The sequence below is a fragment of the Corapipo altera genome, unplaced genomic scaffold (assembly GCF_003945725.1).
Source record: "Corapipo altera isolate COAL_440 unplaced genomic scaffold, ASM394572v1 61286, whole genome shotgun sequence".
NCBI lineage: Eukaryota > Metazoa > Chordata > Aves > Passeriformes > Pipridae > Corapipo > Corapipo altera.
Genome location: NW_020884907.1, coordinates 6,512,028 through 6,532,558, shown reverse-complemented (window position 1 = coordinate 6,532,558; position 20,531 = coordinate 6,512,028). Strand labels below are relative to the sequence as shown.

Below are 20,531 nucleotides of genomic sequence, written 5' to 3'. Positions count from 1 at the left end.
GGCGGCGTTGCGGGGCCCGGGCGGGCCGTGGGTGCTGTGCCTGTGCCTGTGCGCGGCGCTGCTGCCGCGGCCGGCGCGGGGCCTCACCGACGGGCTCTACTGCGGCCGCCGCGTCTGCTACGAGGTGCTGGGCGTCAGCCGGCAGGCCAGCAAGGCGGAGATCGCCCGCGCCTACCGGCAGCTGGCCCGGCAGTACCACCCCGACCGGTACCGCGGGGAGCCCGCGGGCGGCGAGGCCGGCGGCGCGCAGGCGGCACACGAGAAGTTCCTGCTCATCGCCACCGCCTACGAGACCCTCAAGGTGAGAGAGCGGGACCGCCGCCGCGGCCGGAGCCGCTCCGGTAAGCAGTCAGGGAGGGGAGGAAAAACACCACGAAAAACCTCCTTCGGTAGCCAGCCCGGGAGTGCGGGGAGGAGGATGGAGTTCCCTTGGAAATCCCTTTGTGTTTAGGATTCGTTCTTTCGAAAATATTTTATTTATTTTTAACGAGCCGGCTGGTCTTTATCTTAGAGGCATACCTTTAAAAGTAGCAGTGACCCGGGTAGCATATGGGATCTGTAAGGGAAGGCTTATCAGGGCAAAACATGTGTGATGTGGGAAAGATGGAGCCCCGGAATAGAAGAAAGAGACCTGTAAGTGTTTTAAGACTACAAGGAATTAAAAAAGGGAAGTTGGTTGTTTGGGGTTTTTTTTTGTTTTGGAAGGGGAGTGTTGAATGGAATGCAGTTGAGTCTGTCAAAATTAAATCTCCTATCCCAAAATTATATGGGGGAGAATGAAGAAAAACACAGAGAAAATGAGAACAATGAGGTTTTGAAATGGCCTTCCATTGGACAGATTCCACAGCCCTGTAAACTAATTCTTAAAAGTTTTGTAAAACAGTCTTGTAATAGGTTCTTCATCTGAAAATCTTCTCCAGAGCAATATTTATTAACTCCAGTCCATCTGGACTTCGCTTTCTGAAGTTAAAGATACTTATTGTGTGGATTTCAACTGCTTGTCTATTTTCCAGTTTTAAATGTCTTTCACACAGTGCCTGCTTGTTCATTTTAAGACTACACATGTCCTACTTAAATGGTCAGATAAGTCTGAGAACAAAATAATTGAGAATATGAGAAAAAGACCAAGGATCTTCCTCTGTGCTTCATACTCACTTGATCTATTGCCGGTTTTACAGCAGAATGATCATTAATGCGATGTAGAACAAAGCTATAACAGAGTAAGTAAAAACAGGAATCTGAACCTGGATGTGTTTTTCATCTCATCTTGCAGGATGAAGAAACACGTAAAGATTATGACTACATGCTGGATCATCCTGAAGAGTATTACAGACATTATTACCACTACTACAGCAGGAGATTGGCACCTAAAGTGGATGTCAGAATAGTGATCCTAGTTACCGTGTGTGCCATCTCTGTGTTTCAGGTAAAATTTCATGTTTACATCATTCTCTGAGTTTCTGAAGAGAGAGGTGTAGTGACAGTTGTCATAATGTGCCATTTAATAAAAAGTGAGGGTCTGTTCCTCTCTGCTGTGGTGAAGTTCTGCGTGGTGTCCATAACAATCCTGAAGTCAGAATGTACTGAGCAGATTTTTAACTGCCTTTGGTACCTTGAACAAAAGTAGAGATTATTTTCTTTTAATTTCATTGAGTCAAGTGTAGCTTTTCTGAAGAAGTTACATAGTTCTTCCTGGCAGGCTCAGAATAGCCTGTTCTTGAGCACAGGCAGGACTAGTGCTCCGAATAATGGATGTTGGTTTGTCAAGGTGCACAAGTCATTTTTTAAAAAACAGACTAATTGCAAATTAAATTGAAGACTCAATTCACATAGATGATCAGGAGTTTACTAAGATTTGAATCTTACACCTTTAAATCTTGAAACACCACAAGGATGAAGTCAGGAAAGAAGCAAATTCTCTTCAGCAGAGTTTACTCTGAAGGTGGTAGATCCAAGGTCAAGAAAGCAACCTGTGTCTTAGATGAGAAAATTTGTGCTGTTGCTGACACATATTTAAGAGATGCATGACTTTTCTTTGGGATCTGTTAGATTACTGGCTCAAACATCGTTAGTAATAGCCAAGAAGTTTGAGGTATAAAGATACAACTTAGTCCATGGTGTAGGTATCTCACGATTAGTGGGATATTGGAAGTTGAAATAACGAAACACATTGATCAGAATTTGAGAGTTTGGAATAATAAGTTCTAATGGGACATGCAACCAAATACCTAATTTGTCTGATTTTGTTCCAATGGCAAAAGTTTCATTTCACATCTTATTTCTTCATTTGGCTGTAAGTGGAGACACTTTCCTGCAGTTCACCTGCCAGATGATTGCAAATTCACTGTAAGCATCTCTGTAAACTGGTTTACCTGTCTCAATTTTTGTTGTTTCTGCTTCTTGGCCTTTGCTAAGGTGCCTGTCTGGTTTCTTCCATGATTTCCATGCCTCATCTCATGTCATTTACAAAGCACTAGATGGGAACAACATTAGTTCTGAGCTGACCATGACAGTCATTGTGCTCCTCCTGTCTTCAGAAGGAATCATTCTTGGGGTTGTGCTGTGCAGGGCCAGGAGTTGGACTTGACGATCCTTGTGGGTCCTTTCCACCTTAGGATATTCTATGATTCTGTGTTCACCCAGGCAGTATATTCGTGGTTTCTTGTTTGGGTTTTTTTTCACCCCCATTGAAATTCAGAGGGCAGTTGGAGATCAGAGAGGGGTGTTGAATCTTGCAAAGTGAATCCCGTCAGGCAAATGAGATCATCACATACTTAATTCGTGTTTAATGACCAGTGGGTAACAGTTGTATAATTAAATGTTCATATATTGACTACTTTATTTATAACTCCAAGGAGTGGGGGCTTCTGAGAATGGCTGGCACAGCCTGGCATTAACCTTCAGAAGTTGACCATCTTCTCATAAACAAAACCATTCAGAATAGTGCCTGCTTGTCCTTGCTTGTCACTGTAAATTGCTGTGAGATATAGTTCTGTACATCTATTTTCCAGGTGCTTTACTAAGTTCAGAGGAATGATTACAGCTTCTGTAATACCGCAGTAGAACTGTTACCCTCAGTTTTTACCCTTATTATGATGTAACTGTGGTTAAAGGTGTGCGACAGCATTATGTCTTTTTTTTTTCCTGGCAAACCTCTAGATAGGAATGTGTCTGTATAAAAATAAGTTTTTTACTTTTACTGTTCTTAAATTGCAGTTCTTCAGCTGGTGGAGTAGTTACAACGAAGCTATCAACTACTTAGCTACTGTACCAAAATACCGTATACAAGCCACTGAGATTGCTAGACAACAAGGTTTACTCAACAAGACTAAAGAAAAAGGAAAGAACAGGCGATCTAAAGAAGAAATTCGTGAAGAAGAGGAAGAAATTATCAAAGACATTATTAAAAATAAAATAGATATAAAGGGTGGTTATCAGAAGCCCAAGATATATGATATCCTTCTATTTCAGATCCTTCTTGCTCCTTTTTATTTGTGCAAATATGTGGTTTGGTACTGTTGGTGGATTTATTGTTTTACTATTAAAGGGCAAGAGTATGGTGTGGAAGAGAAGCTGTATATCATACGAAGGTACATGAAAATGTCTCAGTCTCAGTTTGACAGCTTAGAAGATCATCAAAAAGAGACCTTTCTTGAACGGCAGCTGTGGATACGAGAAAACTACGAGGTGGGTAGTCCTGGTGAAAAACTAATGTTAGTTACCCATTGCTCCCAGAGTAAGAACAGCCATCTTGTGAACGTGCTTGGGATGGGTCTGTGCAAAGCATTGCTTCAATTTCAGCTATTGCTTTCCAAATTGAAAACTGTGAGACAATCACTTGGTGTGTTTGCTTTGACTTCTTATGCACATGGCCTGGTAGACAACAGCTCCTGACTATGCCCATGGGTGTAGGAAAGGTTGCTCAGTGAGAGGACATCTGTGTATGTGTACAAGATTCAGTTGAATCTGATGAAAGGCTTTCTTATAACAATGTGTTATCACAAGGTTATTACAGCAAGTTGAAGACTATATTCTCCAAAAAGCAATAATTTGTAATAAGGATTACCCTGATTGTCTGAAACTCCTATGTCGTCAGTCTTCTGAGCTTAATTCCTAGCTCAGGGCTGTTTTTTTTTATTATGGTTGTTGCAGTTGTTGTTATTGTTTTGAGTTTTTCCCTAACTGTTTCTTGATAGTTCTTTGGCCTTCAGTGAATCAGGGACTTCTTGCAGTGCTGAATACTTGTTCAAGTGAGGATGGTAAAAAAGGCCACAACTGCTACTCTTGCCGTGGATAGCCAGTTACTAAATAGTCAATATATAATTGTTAAAGTGTCTGTGAGAGCAGCAAAAGAACATTAACTACAGCATGGAATTTGCAGTCCAGAATGATTTGGGATGCTGGGGCATGGCAGATTGAAAAAATACTCCCAATTGTTCTGCAGAGGTGCATCTGAGGGCCATCTGGGTGGGAGGTTTCTAAAGAAAAACTTGAAAATACAGACTTGACCTGCTTAAGGGGAAGAGGAGATGCTGCTGCCCTGCATCTGCTTGGAAAAGAAATGGGATGGTGGCAGGACACCAAAGATAGGAGAATGCTTCTTCAAAAGAAGACAAGGGTGTATTACTCTACAAACCTGAAGAGGAAAATAGTAAAATAGATGCTAATATAAGGAAAGGACTAGCTGGCAGGTGCATATGCGTGTTCAGTTAGGAGGTGTTTGCTAGAAAACAATCTGGAAGTGCAAAAATTGAGCAATGCTACTAGTCAAAGCAGGTGTTACATGGACAAGGTAAGATAGGATGGAGAAAAAATGTTGTGGTTTCTGATCCATGACGTTTTTAACTAGTCGTGTTTGGGTCACTGAATATAAAAGAGCTGCATTTGCCACAAGTGAAGTCTGTTTAGCCCACACTCATTTCCTGTTGTGGCCAGCTGCTGATTTTCAGTAAAGAATACATGAAAGTTGCACCTGTATACTAATATTTATTTGGGACTTCCTGGAGAGGAAATAGTGTCTTTGTAGGTAATTGCTTTAATAAGTTTTTCTTTAATAAACTTACCTAGTCACTGGAATGAATTAAAGCTTTCAGTGTCTGCTGTGCCATCTGGTCAGCAGTTCACCAACACTTGCAGAAGATGGGGTTTTTTTGAAGCCACACAGACTCCTTCTCATTCCAGTATTACTGAAAATGGAGAATGATCATACTTTATTCTCCTCTTGGGCTACTGGTGCTTTTGTGTGCCACTACCATATCCTTATTTGAAACATAATCATGTATTTTAGAGCATGAAAAACATGCTCTAAGTGTTTCTCCTCAAAAGCTTCTCTGTTCTTTCATCATTGGAGATGTCTATTTGCATATTGTTCATTTTCTAGTGCCCCTTTCAGGATGGGAAAGATCAAGAATTCAATACATGGTAGCATCATGGAGCTCCACAATATTTTTTTTCTGTTTTCTAATGATTCTTCACTGAATATTGAGGTGGTGTATTTATGTAGCAATCTATAATATTTTTAAATCTTGTTCGTGCATAGGAGAACTTTAAATTAAATTGCCTTCTGAGTCAGGAGAAGTCAGATGACACTGAGATGACATAAACATGTATGGTATTGAGATTGATGCTGGCTGTACCTACATAAACTGCCTTCCAGAATAAAAATGTAGGTGTTGTGGCTTTTTTTTTTTTTTAAGGACAATTGGCTTTGCTAATAATTGTAGATTTCATTACAGTGACACTGTTTCTTGTCAGAAATATAATTATTTGTCAGTTGGTATTGCAAATACTTGACGCAGAGATATTAACTTTGTTGAGAACCTTAATTAAGAATAAAAAGTTCCATAGCGGTATTCTATTAGATAATGACTTTGAAATGGGAGAACTACAGTGAGGAACTGAACAGCTGTATTGAACAGTATGTGTGCTTAGGAGGGACTCCAAGTTTAGCTTTTGGACCATTAGCCATTGCTTACTGTGTATTTAGTTTTGTTGAATGCATAAGCATCTAGTTCTTTGGAATAAAAGTTCTGGAGCTTGCAGTACCATCTTAAAGAGAGTAGTTCTGCTCTCAGCAAAAAAGGGTAGTATCTGGACTACAGCTCTTGGGCTGCAGGTGCTCTGACACTTTGTGTCGGCCAAGGTCTGCTTCCATGTTGCAATTCAGTCTTCTGTAAGAAAAATAAACTGGCAAAGGGTTGAAGTATAAACACATCCCACTTCAGGCTCACTTAAAGCCTCACTTCAGCCTTACTAAAATCTTCTCTCTGTCTATCAGGTCTATAAACGAGAACAAGAGGAGGAGTTAAAGAAGAAGATGGCCATGGATCCCCGATGGAAGAGGTATCGACGGTGGATGAAAAATGAAGGACCTGGAAGACTGACTTTTATTGATGATTAAAAGTTGCCGAACAAAATGTGTGCTAATGTTGAAAGTGATTAGCAAAACTTTTCATTATGTTGTTCAGAGTTTTGTCTGCTGTGACTTAGCAGTGATCTAAAACTCAGGAATTATTAAATCAGGCTGAAGCATAATACAGGTTTACCATTTTTATAAATCAGACCTATTAAACAGGCTCAGCTCAATGTATATATGCCATTTACTTGGGGATCTCAGTATGGAATTCATTATTCCAAACAATGTATTTTTGCTAGATATTTCACATTCATCATCAATGGAACCATAACTAGTTTTTCTGAAAATGTTCCTAGTTCAAACCTTGAAAGTCCTGTTTTTCCTCTTTAAACTGAAGGATTCCTGCAAATGGACTCTGGAAATTCATAAAAAGGATTTCAAAGCAAGGACCATTTTCTGTTTTCCTCTCTTTTCTTCTGCTTTTCAATCTAATTTCTAAGATGCCAAATTGGTGGGGTTTTTTGATGTAAACAGTATGGGGATTATACCAGACTACTGCTATTCCTGGTCCAGTTGGAAATGGATTTTATTTTTTGTGGGAATAAATGATGCATGATTGATCATCATCGTGATGCAAACAAGCCTTAATTCTTTGTTCTACAGAGTAATTCATGAAATAGTATGTTTAGATATTTTGTGTTCATTTTTTCATCTTGTACATTGAATTATACCTGCTTGTTCAGAACAAGTATACCAGTGAATATTAGTCTACTAAATGTGAAGATTTCTTTCACCAAAGTATTGGTTAAAGGGAAAAATGACCCTTTTATTAAAAAGGGCAATTTTGATGCCTTAAGTAAATAAAAATTTATATATGCACACTGAATTTGTTTTAAATTCTAAATCTAAAGTATTCAATGTGTTTATCTCTTCTGATCAGACCTTGGAGTACTTAGAATAAATGATGCATAACAGCAGACCGGTTTCCTCTGTAACTCAGCCCAGAGAGTTTCCATGATTTGCTGGTGAAAGGGATTCTATTACCTTATTTCTCCTCACTAATTTTACTGGGGAAGGGCAGATGGGAGCATAGTCTTTCCCTTGTCATTTATGACACCTGTAAAAGCAAGTTCCTCTGAAGGGAACTGCTGAAGATGGTGCGTGATTAGCTGCCTTCTGTGCAGATTGGTTCTGGGAGCACAGCTTTTGAACATGCTGCTCCTGACAAAGCCCATAGTAGCTAAACATTTTAAAATGCATATTAATTTTTGAAGCAAGAAGTTTCTGATTCTGCAAATGGGACCTGTCCTCATTCTTTGCAGAAGAGTCTTCTTCATGCTTCTTTTGCTAGTTTACCTTTCACACACTTCTGGAATGTTTGTCTCAGTTTTCTGTTTAAAATAACACATGTTCAAAAACATGATAGAAGCATTATGCTAAGTCTCTGTACGCAGTAGTAAAACTGAAGAGGAACTGCTAGATTTTCCCTTCTCTGCGGACTGTGTAGCAGTAAACTTAATTCACTTTGTATTCAATTGTCAATTTAAATCTAAAAGTTGTAAAAGAAAGTATATAGAATAAGCTGTGCTTGCTTTCATGGAATAATCTTGGGGGCACTGCAAAGATGCTTATGAAGTGAGAGACTGCAGTTTGGGTTTTTGCTGCTTCATCCCCCCAAAACACAGTCTCCTGTAAGAGTGGAAGGGGGAAGATCAGGTTGCTGTGGTAGAAGCAAAGAATGAAACACAAATAAAATGGTTTTGATTATTAGATAAGATAGTTATATCTGTAAAAGAATGAGGCAGGTGTATGCAAGAGGATCTAAACCTGCGGTCTCAGTTTCACAGGGTAACAGCTCTGCAGCTCCTCCTGACCTTGTGCCTCCTTTTGCTCCGCCCTTTCCAAAATATCTGGGTTTTGCAAATATAGTATGCAGTAAAAACACAGACCCGTTTTCCCTTTTTGCCTACCTTCCTTGTAACCATGATTAGTTTCTTGACCTGACACTACAGTGGGAAATCAGTGCAGTGGAGGTACAGTCTTTTCAGAGGACAACTGTATCTTTTGGCAGCAATGGTGTTTCATCTCTGTAACACTGTGGCCTGACACCGGGTGAGTGAAGAAGTCATCAGGTATCCTACAACCTTCTAGAAAGGAGCTAGCTAAGCTGGGAGTTCCCTCTTTGCTCAACATATGAGCCCTTTAAAAATAACCAGATGCAGACCTCAATTAATGGAATGCACAAAAATTTACTGGGCAGCAATGCTGCAGTCACAACTTTGTGATGAAGGGTATAAAAAACTCTTGTGTCTTTAGAAAGCTGTCAGCACTGCAGTGACACCTCGTTAGCTGAGGCTACTGAGCATTTCTAGCCTAATATGTCATTGGAGTTCTAAATGGTGTCTTTTTTCTGGGCATAAATTTTCAGAGAGTGATGAGAGTTACAATACTTTTAGAGAGAAGCATGTGCATGAATAAGTATTGCTGGTACAAGGTAATGGTGAGATCATAATGGGGAAAAGTGTGACAAGATAATAGGACCTTGGAGAAGATTCAGTATGAGTCCTTTCCATGACCACACTGAGGCTTTGAGGCACAAGACTGTGCGTGGCTGGTTGTCCTTATAGAAACAGAATCATTAAGATTGGAAAAGCCTGGGAGGATCATCAGGTCCAACCATCAAAGCAGCACCAGCACCATGTTCACCACTAAACCATGTCATCAAGTGCCATATTCACAGGTTTTTTGGGTGCTCCCAGGGATGATGCCTCCACCACTTCCCTGGGCAGACTATTCCAATGCTTTACAACCCTTTTCATGAAGAAATTTTTCCTAATATCTAAACTATACCTCCCCTGGTGTAGCCTGAGATAATTTCTTCTTGTCCTGTCTTTTGTTACATGGGAGAAGAGACCAATTCCCCACCTCAATACCTTCCAGGCAGTTGTAGAGAGGGATAAGATCTCCACTGAGCCTCCTTTTCTCCAAGGTAAACAACTCCAGCTCCCTCAGCCACTCCTCACAGGACTTGTGCTCCAGACCCTTCACCAGATTTGTTGCCCTTCTCTGGACAGCTCCAGTGATGTGTTCAAACAGACTTCTCTGAATCTTTAAGCAGAATTCTCCATTCCTTCCTTTGATCTCTGTTGCAGATGGAAGCTGATGGTATCTTTCTCACCTTTAACCCTTCTTTTGAATACAAATAGATTTTATCAGGTGTGTTTAACAGGTGTTGCTTAATGCTTATGGAAAGCTTTTGTGTTTTACGTCCTGCTTGGCAATTGTTTAAGCCGGAGCTGCAGATCACATCCTAATTGGCACTCAACATAGGGCTTTGCCTGTCCTGAGCTGAACTTCACTGGAAGCTGAGCAGGGGGCGCCTCCCCAAAAGACCATCAGAGATCACCAGAGACAGGCCCATACAGGCTGTAACAAGCATTGCATAAGATTGCCAGGCTCAAAGACTATGCATTAGGTAGATGTTTACTATGTATTAGATAGGTCCGTTTTTGTAAACTTTAGCGTATACATTTCCTTGCTTTTTACGCTTTTGTGTGCTTGATTTGTGGAAAAACTTCCACTTTGCACCCTGTGCAAAATAAACAATGTCTCCTTTCTAATCCTGACTCTTTCTCCATGTTTAGAGAGTTCCTAAAATTCAGCAACACCAGCACCTTGATGTCTATCTTGAAGTAGGGGGCCCAGAACTGGGCACAGGACTCGAGGCATGGCCTCATCAGTGCCAAGTACAGGGGGACAATCTCTTCCTTGGTCCTGCTGGTCACTCTGTTTCTGATCCATGCCAGGATGCCATTGGCCTTCTTGGCCACATGGACACACTGCTGGCTCATGTTCTGCCACTGTCAACTGGCCCTGCCAGGTCCTTTTCTGCTGAGCAGCTTTCTAACCACTCTTCCCCCAGCCTGAAGTGCTGCCTGGGGTTGTTGTGACCCGAGGGCAGCACCCAGCACTTGGTCTTGTTGAATCTCATACCACTGGCCTCAGCCCATTGATCCAGCCTGTCCAGACCCCTCTGCAGAGCCTTCCTGCCCTCCAGCAGATCAACACTCTCATCCAACCTGGTGTTATCTATGAACTTGCTAAGGACTTGATCCTCTTGTCAATGAAGATATTAAACAGGGCTGGCCCAAATACTGAGCCCTGGGGAACACCACTCATGATCAGCCACCTACTGGATTTAACTCCATTCACCGCCACTTTCTGGGCCTGGTCATTCAGCGTGTTCTATACCCAGTGAAGAGTGCACTCATAAACACAATGAGCAGCCAGTTTATCCAGGAGAGTGCTACGGGAGACGGTGTCAGAAGCTTTACTAAAGTCTAGGTAGACAACATGCACAGCTTTTCCCTCATCCTCTAGTTGGCTCATCTTGTCATAGAAGGACATCAGACTGATAAGCAGGACCTACCTTCCACAGACACATGCTGGCTGGATCTAATCCCCTGTTTGTCGTGTCTTATGTTCAGAGCAACCATTTGAGTCTATAAGCTTCAACCCACTGACTTTTCAACAAGGCAGCAAACTAATGGCCGACACACCCCTGCCAAAAAGTGAGGGGACTTATTTTTGGCCACTGGTGAAATTATGATGAACAGTTCTGGGTGAGGATGAAACAACACTGGCAGCAGCTTCTAGGCAGTTTGAGCCATACAGCGGCCTGTGGGGAGAGGAGGATGCTTAGAACTCTATCTCTGTCAGTGTTAAGGGGCAAATTTGGGCTCTGAGCAACCTGATCTAGTGGGTGGCATCTCTGCCCAGGGCAGGGAGGGTTGAAACTAGATGATCTTTAGGATTTCTTCCAACCCTAACCATTCTTTGAGCCAATGGATTCCTGTTCATCTCTTCTTTCTTGCCCTCCTTTTTTTCCTCATTTCTTTCCCCCCCTTTTTCCTGCTCCCCTTCCCCTCCTTTTCCATTTTTTCTGCCCTTCCTTTTTTTCCCTTTGCCCTCATTTTTCTTCATTGTCTTCTCTTTCCTTTTTTCCTTCCCCCTACTCTTTTTTGTTCCCTTTTCCTTTTTTCCCCCCTCCCTTTCCCCCCTCCCCCCCCCCCCCTTTTTGTTTTGTTTCCTGTTCTTCGCTTTTATTTTTCTCCCCTTGCTGTCCTATTTTAACCAGCACGTTTTCGTCCCCCGAAGCACCTTTAGTCCCCACCCAGTGCCGCTGAGGGCGCCGCAGGCGGCAGCGCTCGGGGTTGTCCGTCGGGGCGGTGCCGCTGGCGCTGCGGGCGGAGCGGCCGCGGCCCCTCCCCGGGGCGGAGGGAGCGGAGCCGAGCCCAGCCGAGCCCGCCGGAGACGCTCTGCCCCGCTGTGCCCTGCTCTGCCCCGCAGCCTCACGCCCTCCGTCTTCCCCTGGGGCTCGGCATGTCGTCGGGCGGCAGCCTGAGCACCATGCAGCGGCTGGTGGAGCAGCTGAAGCTGGAGGCGGCCGTGGAGAGGATCAAGGTGAGCGGGGGTGCCGGACCCGGGGCCGGGGGGAGGCGCGGGTGCTCTGACCTCCGCGGCGGGGCCGGGAGAGAATCCCCTCCTGCCCTTTCCTCCGCGTTATCCGCACCCTGGGAAGGAAGGGGGCGAGGGGTGCGTGTTCCCCGGGGGAGCTCGGAGCCCCAGCCCCGCGGGCGCGGTGAAGCGAGTGCTGTTCCCTGTGGAAGGAGCCGTGATAAATAATACAGTAGCCCCTCGTTAGTTCTGCACAAGCAAGCAGATAATCGGGAGTAGTTCCTCGCAGCGGAGCCAGGCGACTCCCCCCCGCTTCGGAGAGCTGGCAGGATCTGCAGGGGGAGGCAACGCGGTGTGGTACCCGCTGGCACACTTGGAGAAGGCAGGCCGTTTGCTACGCATGCATGAACATTCTCCTGCTTGCATGTTTCCAGACAAAGGCGGACTGGTGAGGCGGTCCTGTCATCCGCCAGCTCGTCAGGTTTGGTGACTTGTCCAAGACAGCTCTTAGCTCGCAGAAGGTCTGGGGGAGTCCACAACTACTTTGCAAAAACGACTCTTTCCAACAACTCACAAAATCCAGCATAGTCTGTGAAGGGATGAAGGTCAAAATAATTTATATCCAGTGCTTTCCTCTTCTTTCATCACCTCCTTTTTTCACCATTTTCTCTGGCCCGTCACAAAACATAGCTTCCTCAATCTGACAACAATGCCGGTACATTGACTTGCAGGAACTTAGCTAATTGATTTAAAAAATAATTCAAAATAGTTTTCCTCATTACTTCTGACTCTGGGCTGGTGAAAATTTGAAGTATTCATTGCAAGGTGAAACCATTATGGCTTTTGGATATCATCCTAATCAATTTGTTAATGTTAATAAATTTTATTAGCACATTCTGAATCAGCAGATGCTTGATTCGCTACAAGTGACTGTGATTTATCACTGCAGTGATGTGTGGAAATCTGAGAAACAGTACGGTTCAGAGTACAAATGTAGACTCTTGTGGCAAGAGGGATATTATCTGATACTGAAATGGTTGACCAAACCACCAGTTATTGCTGGTGCCCAGATCTCTGTTCCTGCTCATTTTGAGGCATATATACCCCCCTCGCCCCATTGCGAGTTTTTTTTTTGGGGGGAAAGGGGGTATAAAATACATAGTTTATAGTTTGCAGGTACTTTGTGCCCATAACGTATTCTGGAACTGGACTTCCTATGTATTTATTATGGGTTTGCTTGTATTCCAGGGAGACTTGGCCTTGATTGGCCTCGGTCTCATTTTTCTTGCAGCATTGCACGCAGCAATCTGTTTCCAAGTCTGCTGTTCTAGGAACCTGTTCATGGCTTTGAAATGACACGTGATTAAAAATGTATCTTATAAAAAATGTCATTTGGGTTTCTTGAGATACAGTGTAAAACTAATGAGGACTATATTCACCTGGTGAAAAACCACCTGGTTCAGTTTTAGCAGACACTGGTACAGGAGAAAACATTGCTTCGGCTACTTTGAATAGACAATGTGTTTCCAGACGGAAGCAGGCTATGAAAGGATTTTTAAAAATACATTTCATACTACAAAGTTCCATGGTGATTTTGTTTACTCTGCCAGCTGAAAAAGCAGACAGGAAAAATATTTTCAGAAAGAGGAAACAGAGTAGAAAGAAGTACCCACACACATCTTGCACACAGGAGGCTGTTGCAGGGAGCGTGGTTGTCGTGTGATGAAATATGGCAGAAACCCTTGTACTTTTCATGTGAACTGAAGTAATGAAGAATTTTATGGGGCCTAAGTAGGGCTAAGAGTAGATCTGGTTTGTAAAAAAAAAAAAAAAATTATATCAAGATATATATAGCTTAGTATATGCTGGAAAGTTTGATAGGAAAGTATAAGGAGATGCTATGAGGAACTGCTGACTCTCCCAGAAAAGAGCTCCATGCAGCCTTGGCCTGATCAGTGTTGGCAAGTGGCATCTCTGTGGTGCATAGTCAGGTACCAGCAAGGGGGGTAGTGCTGCAGGGGGTCCAAGGGACTGCAGGCCACCCCTGCAGCCTCTAGAAAGGTTCTCCTCAAGTAAGGAAGTGATGAAGCCTATTGATGTAGCAGGAATCCTTAGTTCTCCCTGTACTCTGCCCAAGAGAACCTGGGAGGCTGAGGAGAAATGCTCCTCACAGCATCTCCCTGAAGTGCTGACAACAGCCAAGTAAATTTGGGCAGTACCAGGTTGAGTGTCCTGGAGGAGATCATGGAGGAGAGTTGGAAGGTGGTGAGCCGGAGAGCAGCAAAACAGCAAATGAAAGCATGAGCTAGGCCAGATTTCCCATGTACTTCTAGATGCTGTTAGATGGGATGGCCCAGAACCAAAATTCCATCAGGGCTCCTGGGTGGCCCCTTTAGACAGGAGGCTGGGAAGTGTGGGTGGTCCTTCTGGTTATTGTTTTGGCAACCCTGCAAAGTTGTGTAGGAAGAAAAATCATTATTTCAGGAGTCCTGTAACAAATCAGAGGTAAGCTAAGAGGGGAACTTGTATTCCCATCAGTATGGTCCGTTATTTCCTTTTATAAAAAAACTATCAGATGGCATGGATTTTGACAGTTCCATGCAGCTATTCCTAGTGTGTGTCTGGGACATTGTGAATTCCTCCTTCAAGAATACAGGTACATGACTGACTTGCCATCCACAGGGAGAGCAGGGGAGTTCAGTGCTGAGGACATTTTATCTTTGGGATCCTGGGCTTGTTCTGCAGCTCTGGACTCTCCTCTTTGGGGCCAGAATGTGGATTTGAAGTTCTGAATTCACTCAAGGGGGAAGGTGACAATTTGGATGGTCTTAAAAAGCTTTACATCCTCCTTTCTTTCATTCCTTAGAATGGTTTGTGTTGCTTAAAAGTTTGGAAATTAAAATCCTTTTAATAAATTATCTGAGAATCAAAGAGTTCAGATATAAACCTGAAAAAAAAGTAGATTGGTAAATACTGTGGTCAGGTCTCAGTGCATTTTAATGAGGACAATTTGCATCACACTTGAACCTCAGTCCTCTGTACTTTCCTGGCTCATCACTAGCCTAGTATTTCATGCATGGTTCCTCAGAGCTTTGTAAATGTGCTTCTGTTCTGACTTACTTGGTGTTTTAGAATCCAAGAACTGACTTGGCTGCACTCCAGCTCTGTTTGATAATAGCTCTTCAAGAGGAAATGCCTAGTAGATGCTTATGAATGAATTAGTTTCCTCTCCGGGTTTGTTTTTCCTTTTCAGGTCTCTCAGGCAGCTGCAGAGCTCCAGCAGTACTGTATGCAAAATGCCTGCAAAGATGCCTTGCTTGTTGGGGTTCCTGTGGGGAGCAATCCCTTCCGAGAACCCCGATCCTGTGCTCTACTCTGAAAACAGGTAATAAAGTCACAGATATCATGACAACCACTCTGATTTGAAACTCAAGCCTTTTTCAAGGACAAAGAAACATGGTGATAGTTGTTTAAATGTTGAGTTCTTCGTGGATAAGTGTTTATCATTTCCCTACTGGCTCTGCAAATGGTTTTCTGTTTCTTTTAGGTGTGGCAGTTGAAGCATGTTTTTTTCCCATACGTCCTTCTAGAAGTGTTTTGTTCGTGAGTTGGGTTTTTTTGTTAGAATGGTTGTATTTTTGTGTTTGAGCAACTCTAGAGTCCTTAGCAGCATCTAAACTAATTAAAATTGCCTAAGACACACAGCTGTGTTTGACACAGGCAGACAAAAAACAGTGACATCTCCAGCCTGGAGAAGACAAAGCTGTAGCAGTTGCATGTGTTGTGATAACTAGTTCACAGCTTAATCAAGAACCTTGTTAAAATACATTTGCTCTTCAATGTCATCTTGCAGTTTATTTGGCTATGTCTGTCCTTAGGCTCTTTCTGTTCTTACTGTTGGTACAGCACCAAAAGTGATGGAAGCAAAGAGGAGCTGAGGCATTCCGTAATCACATCCTTTTTTGGCAGAGGTCTAAGGGATGAGCTACTCCTTAGCACTCTGCCTTAGCACTCTGCCTGGCTTGCACCCATGTAACACCTGCAGAGTACCTGGGTGGATGACCATCCAGCATCTGCAAATCTTTGGGATCCAGTTCTGTGATTCCCACTCCAGCCTCTCCGGTTAGTCGTACAGGTTATCAGTGATTGCAGCAGGAGAAAGAAATGCCATGCATGCCAGTAGTCCTAGGCAGGACCACACCATAACTTGGAAAATCTATTTCTTCGGTGTGACAAATGAATGTGGAAGTAGGATATTCAGAAGGGTTACTCTTCTTTAAAAGAAAAAAATAAAAATAGTTCCTGCTAAAGAGCTGAAAAATCTTCAGAGAGGAAGAGCCACTGAATTCTGTTCCTTCTTTGAGAGTGTTGTCACATACAAAAGGAATGTTTTCTTAAGGGCAGAATTTAAGCTAGAACATAAAATCTTCCCCTTCCTGCTGCCAGGGTTCCTGAGCTTGCAGTTGAGCTTTTGCCTCATCAGTAGCGTGGCTTTGATTGTTGCTACATAGGTTTAACAAAACAGGTTTGAACCTAAACAACTGGACGTGAGATGCTATTCTGGAAAAAACTTGTCAGGGGAGAAGCAAAAGTAGATTTTCTTAATTTAGGTGCTACCCTTAATTATTCATGCAAATAAGATAAAATTGATAGTGACTGTTGCATGTGTTCTTCTGTTACTGAAGCAGCCTTTCTACCTTTTCTTTTTTTTGGCAGTCTCTGTGTGTATGGATGTATGTATTGTAGGATTCAACTTTGATCCCATCATTCAGATAGGTTACAAAATATTTTCACAAGAGTTTGATGATTAATTTATTATGCTTTGAGAAATGCATAGTTCAGCCCAGGATGTTATTTAGTATTTTTTTGCTAGTAGATAAAATATGTAGTTTATTATTATTTTGTTATCTTAGGATTATAAGAAAATCAGAGCAAAGTAAAAAAGCCAATAAGAAATGTTACGATATGCAAGGATACCAATATCCAACAAAGACAAGTGGTTATTCATGTTTTCCTCAGTGCGAAGGAGCTTTTCTGTTGTAATTTGTAAAAGAAAGCTTAGGAAGATGGCATTTAATAAATGTTTTCTTTTTCCTCTTATAGGGAAGGTCATCAGAGAATTGCCTTCAAGCATGACATGAATAATAACTGCCTTTCCTTCACAAGAAAAGTCTCCCTTTGTGTCCTGACTTTTATGTGGCTAAAAACAGTGTCCTAGATATTTATTCATTTGTTCTTGTGAATCTGTATTCCACTATCTTTTGGTAATATTTTTTAAGTTTTTTAATGTAACTGTATTAGGGAGGGTTCAAAGCATACTGAAAACTGAAAACTATAACACCATTGAAATCTCAACAAAAAAGCCCAATATTTATTACAAAGAAGTGGCTGAAGTAAACAGGAACGAGAGAAAGAGAAAACAATGAAGAAATATGACACCCTACTCACTCAGGTGTCATTCATGGGGTATCTTACCAACTCTGAATGCCATAAAATCCTCTGCAGCAGCTGCGTTTTTCGGAGGGTTAGCAGGCTCACACGTAGCAGGCGTCCACAATAAAGACAACTTGGTCCTTCGTGTGGAGCAAGCTCACCCAAAAAACAGGCTGTCTGCCTTTATACAATCAACTGAGTAAGTCTACCTAGGCAGGTGTGGCCAGCACCTCCCCACCAGAGGTTCTCAGTCCCACCCCCTTGGTTATACAAGTTGCATCCCTTCAGCGCATGGGTGAGTACTTTGGAATTTCCCTTCCACCTGCGCAGTCTGCTTCGGGGGTCTTTTCTAATTGAGTACTTCATCCCCTCCTCTTCGGCTTCTCCTTCAAATGTCCTTGACAGATGACAAGCCAATCACAGAACACCATTTAATACAGTTTATATAAGAAGCTCTCTGTCCAAGGACAAAGTTCTCATTTTGTCAGTGAACTTGGCAGGAAAATACAAACTGATACAGGTGGCTGGGCCAAACACAGACCAAAAGTATCAGCATCCCTGATACAGTAACTCTCATTCTTTTTATAATCATCACCACTGTTACATACTATGCTAACTGTACAAATATTACTTAAGAAGTTTACATTTTAGAAATGAAAAACATGCGAATTTTTACCAAATTACTTACTTTGGTCTTGATAAACTGCAACACCAGAATGATAGCAAAAATGATTTTTTTTTTTTCCCCTAAAGAAAACAACCCAAAACTGAATAATTAGGGTACAGAGCTAAATGCTGTTAGTGCTGAAGTAACATTCTCAGGGGGAATTTTGCTTCCATTAGCAAGACCTGCAGCCAAATTCAGGGTTTTTTTAAGTGCATCTCGGTGCATAAATGACATGTCTTAGAAACTGCTGGACACAATGTATAGCATAGGCTTGATTTCTAAAGCATGTTTTTCGCAATACTTCTAATCTGTAATCCTTCTTCTAATATGTATTTGTAAAAGTACTGCTATGGTGAAATTTTCTTGACGTATTTAAAATGTGACCAAACAGACACTAAAAATCCAGGAACACCCAAAGACACTTGCATGCATCACTGTCAAGGTCTGCAATACATGAAACTTACTAAAATGTACTTGGTGATTTGCCTTCACTTTTTTATAGAGCACTTTTACAAGGATAACTAATTTTTTAATAAGTTTTTAATTTTGTCTACTTTCTATTGTTTGTATTAATCTTTTAGAAGTTTGGAAATAAAATTCCTATCACTACTGGCTTTGAACTCATTGTGTAATTGTAACAAAGAGCAGATACTGTAACAAGGAAGGTACTTGGATTTTGCAGTGGGAGGGGAGGCCTCAATCACTTTGCTTTTTTGGGAAGAGAAGGTTGCTGGTGGGTTTTTAGAAAATCTTATTAATAGAAAAATCCCATTTATAGCTATTTACCATTTCTGTGGCAAATAGTAACAATGTTATCAGGCTCACTTACACGTCTCGAAACTGTAAGGAAGAACTCTGCCCTCTGAGTATTTCATGTTCATGAATGTTATGGGGCAGCAGGTATCCTGCAGGCTTATGTCTTTGTCAAAAGATTTTCATGCTTGCTGTCCTGCAGAAAGATGCCAACATGAGAGCTGTAATACTACCAATATGTATTGTGCCTATAAATGCACATTTTCTTGAGAGAACCTCCTTCCTTAAGGGGTTTTCTTTGCTCTGGCTTCCTTTCACAGTAGGCTACTTGAATATGGCAGTTTTCTTCTAGTACTTGACACAGGTATGCACTGCTGAGGTCCAGAGAAAGCACGGTTAGTCTCACTTGCACAGGGGCAATCAGGGGTCAAAATGCTAAAGTCAAAGGTACTGATGAGCATATGCTTCAACAGGCCTGGGACAGCCATCACCTGGGTGCTGGCCACTCCCTCCCTGGCAAGCCTTTCCTATTTCTTTTACCTCCTGACATAAAATCTCCCCTCATTCTCACATCTGTTTCTCTCCCCACCCCCAACCCCCCCACTGTTGCACACACCTCCTGGCTTAGCTTGGGTTCTGGAGTGGCTGCTGAGCTGGCATAAGGAGTAGCCAAATCACAATGTGCAGCAGAGAGCTGCTGGACAGCCAGTCAGCTGCTATTGTCTCTTGGCTGCCCTGCCCAGTTCCACGTGGTCTCTTCTCAGCAGTTGCACCACAGTCAGCACACATAAGAGGAGCAGCACTGTGAGCACACTGCAGATCCTGGCTGCATCAATGTCTTGCACCAGTGGTGGGTAGAGAGACCCATGCAGCAGCTGTGAGATGGATTGGGAGCACTCCCCCACGATGTTCCTCTGAGCGTGGTGGTTATTCTTCAGACATGGATTCCAGCCTCTCCAGAGGAGTGTGGTTGCTGCACCCCTTTGCTCTCAGGGCAGTGTGCAGCTGAGCTGCTGAGTACAAGCAGAGAGAGGATTAACAGCAATGCCACCTCTGCCTTCCCAGGCCATGTGCTGTGACAAAAGCTGAGTGTCAGAATGAGCTCCAGAGTGGGATTGGTTGGCATTGAGGCTCTTGTGTTTGTGTTGGGAATCAGTGTGATGAAGTATGCCACTGCTGGTCATTTTGTGCTGGGTAGATGAGGCAGCATCTTAGCAGCCCAGCTTTTGCAGGTCCCCTTTTCTAGGTGTAACCAAGGAACCTGACAAATGAGCCTGGGCAGCTGTCTGCTTCTGTAGGTAGCAGAACAGGTTGTCTCTTACCTACCCAGTCTACAGGACAGCTGCAGGTGTACCTCGGTTTGCATTACTGTGCTGAACTCAACACTGCGATGCCTTAGACCAGGACAAGCACTGCATTTTGCTGCCTCTGCTTTAACAGGTTTAATCTGCAGTGGGGTGGAGAGCTGTGGGCAGCATCTTAGCTCCCTTCACAGGCTTTACCAAAGCCCATCCAAGAGGGCTGTCTGCTGCACAGAGGTCTTCACACCATCTGATGGCAACAGGTTCCACAGGATGCCCACAGTAAAGCACACTGTGAGTGCACACATCTGTACACTAAGTGCCTCACATGAACCACAAGCCCCTCTTTGCTCACTGTCCTCTCCCTCAGTCTATCAGCGAGACACCTCCACGTGCCACCTGCCTGGTCATGAAAAGTTTACAAACTTGTTCCAGGAATGAAATGTCCCTAAGGGCTGATGGAGGACTGGCGATTAGGTTCTGTATTGCACGTTTTTGTGTAAGAATTAGTTGCTTTCTAATTCTTAGTTATAGATACTTCGGGGGGGCGGGGGGGAACGTGTGG

The 20,531-nt window shown here is 42.9% G+C and overlaps 2 protein-coding genes across 3 annotated transcripts; both read left to right on the top strand.

Annotated features, from left to right (window-relative positions):
- The first annotated feature begins 19 nt into the window (after positions 1 to 19).
- On the top strand, positions 20 to 7,332 carry DNAJC25 (DnaJ heat shock protein family (Hsp40) member C25). Of its 2 annotated transcripts, none has more exons than XM_027652529.1 (4): positions 20 to 341; positions 1,274 to 1,426; positions 3,217 to 3,687; positions 6,278 to 6,430. In XM_027652529.1, exons 2-4 carry the CDS (start codon positions 1,304 to 1,306, stop codon positions 6,398 to 6,400), a joined length of 717 nt encoding a protein of 238 aa, XP_027508330.1. In that variant the 5' UTR covers positions 20 to 341; positions 1,274 to 1,303; the 3' UTR covers positions 6,401 to 6,430. The 2 variants fall into 2 exon arrangements, with proteins under 2 accessions (XP_027508330.1, XP_027508331.1); XM_027652530.1 differs by having other exon boundaries at positions 108 to 301; positions 6,278 to 7,332.
- Positions 7,333 to 11,630: 4,298 nt separating this feature from the next.
- On the top strand, positions 11,631 to 18,532 carry GNG10 (G protein subunit gamma 10). Its single transcript, XM_027652531.1, has 3 exons — positions 11,631 to 11,818; positions 15,066 to 15,197; positions 16,916 to 18,532. The coding sequence occupies exons 1-2, from the start codon at positions 11,738 to 11,740 to the stop codon at positions 15,189 to 15,191; spliced, it is 207 nt and encodes a 68-aa protein (XP_027508332.1). The 5' UTR covers positions 11,631 to 11,737; the 3' UTR covers positions 15,192 to 15,197; positions 16,916 to 18,532.
- Positions 18,533 to 20,531: the final 1,999 nt, after the last annotated feature.

Excerpts from the sequence above, each read along its gene's own strand:
- DNAJC25 (XM_027652530.1), top strand. The coding sequence starts at position 1,304 with ATGCTGGATCATCCTGAAGAGTATTACAGACATTATTACCACTACTAC. Across the intron at positions 1,427-3,216 it reads GTGCCATCTCTGTGTTTCAG|TTCTTCAGCTGGTGGAGTAG; the intron begins GTAAAATTTCAT and ends CTTAAATTGCAG. Across the intron at positions 3,688-6,277 it reads GGATACGAGAAAACTACGAG|GTCTATAAACGAGAACAAGA; the intron begins GTGGGTAGTCCT and ends TCTGTCTATCAG.
- GNG10 (XM_027652531.1), top strand. The coding sequence starts at position 11,738 with ATGTCGTCGGGCGGCAGCCTGAGCACCATGCAGCGGCTGGTGGAGCAG. Across the intron at positions 11,819-15,065 it reads CGGCCGTGGAGAGGATCAAG|GTCTCTCAGGCAGCTGCAGA; the intron begins GTGAGCGGGGGT and ends TTTCCTTTTCAG.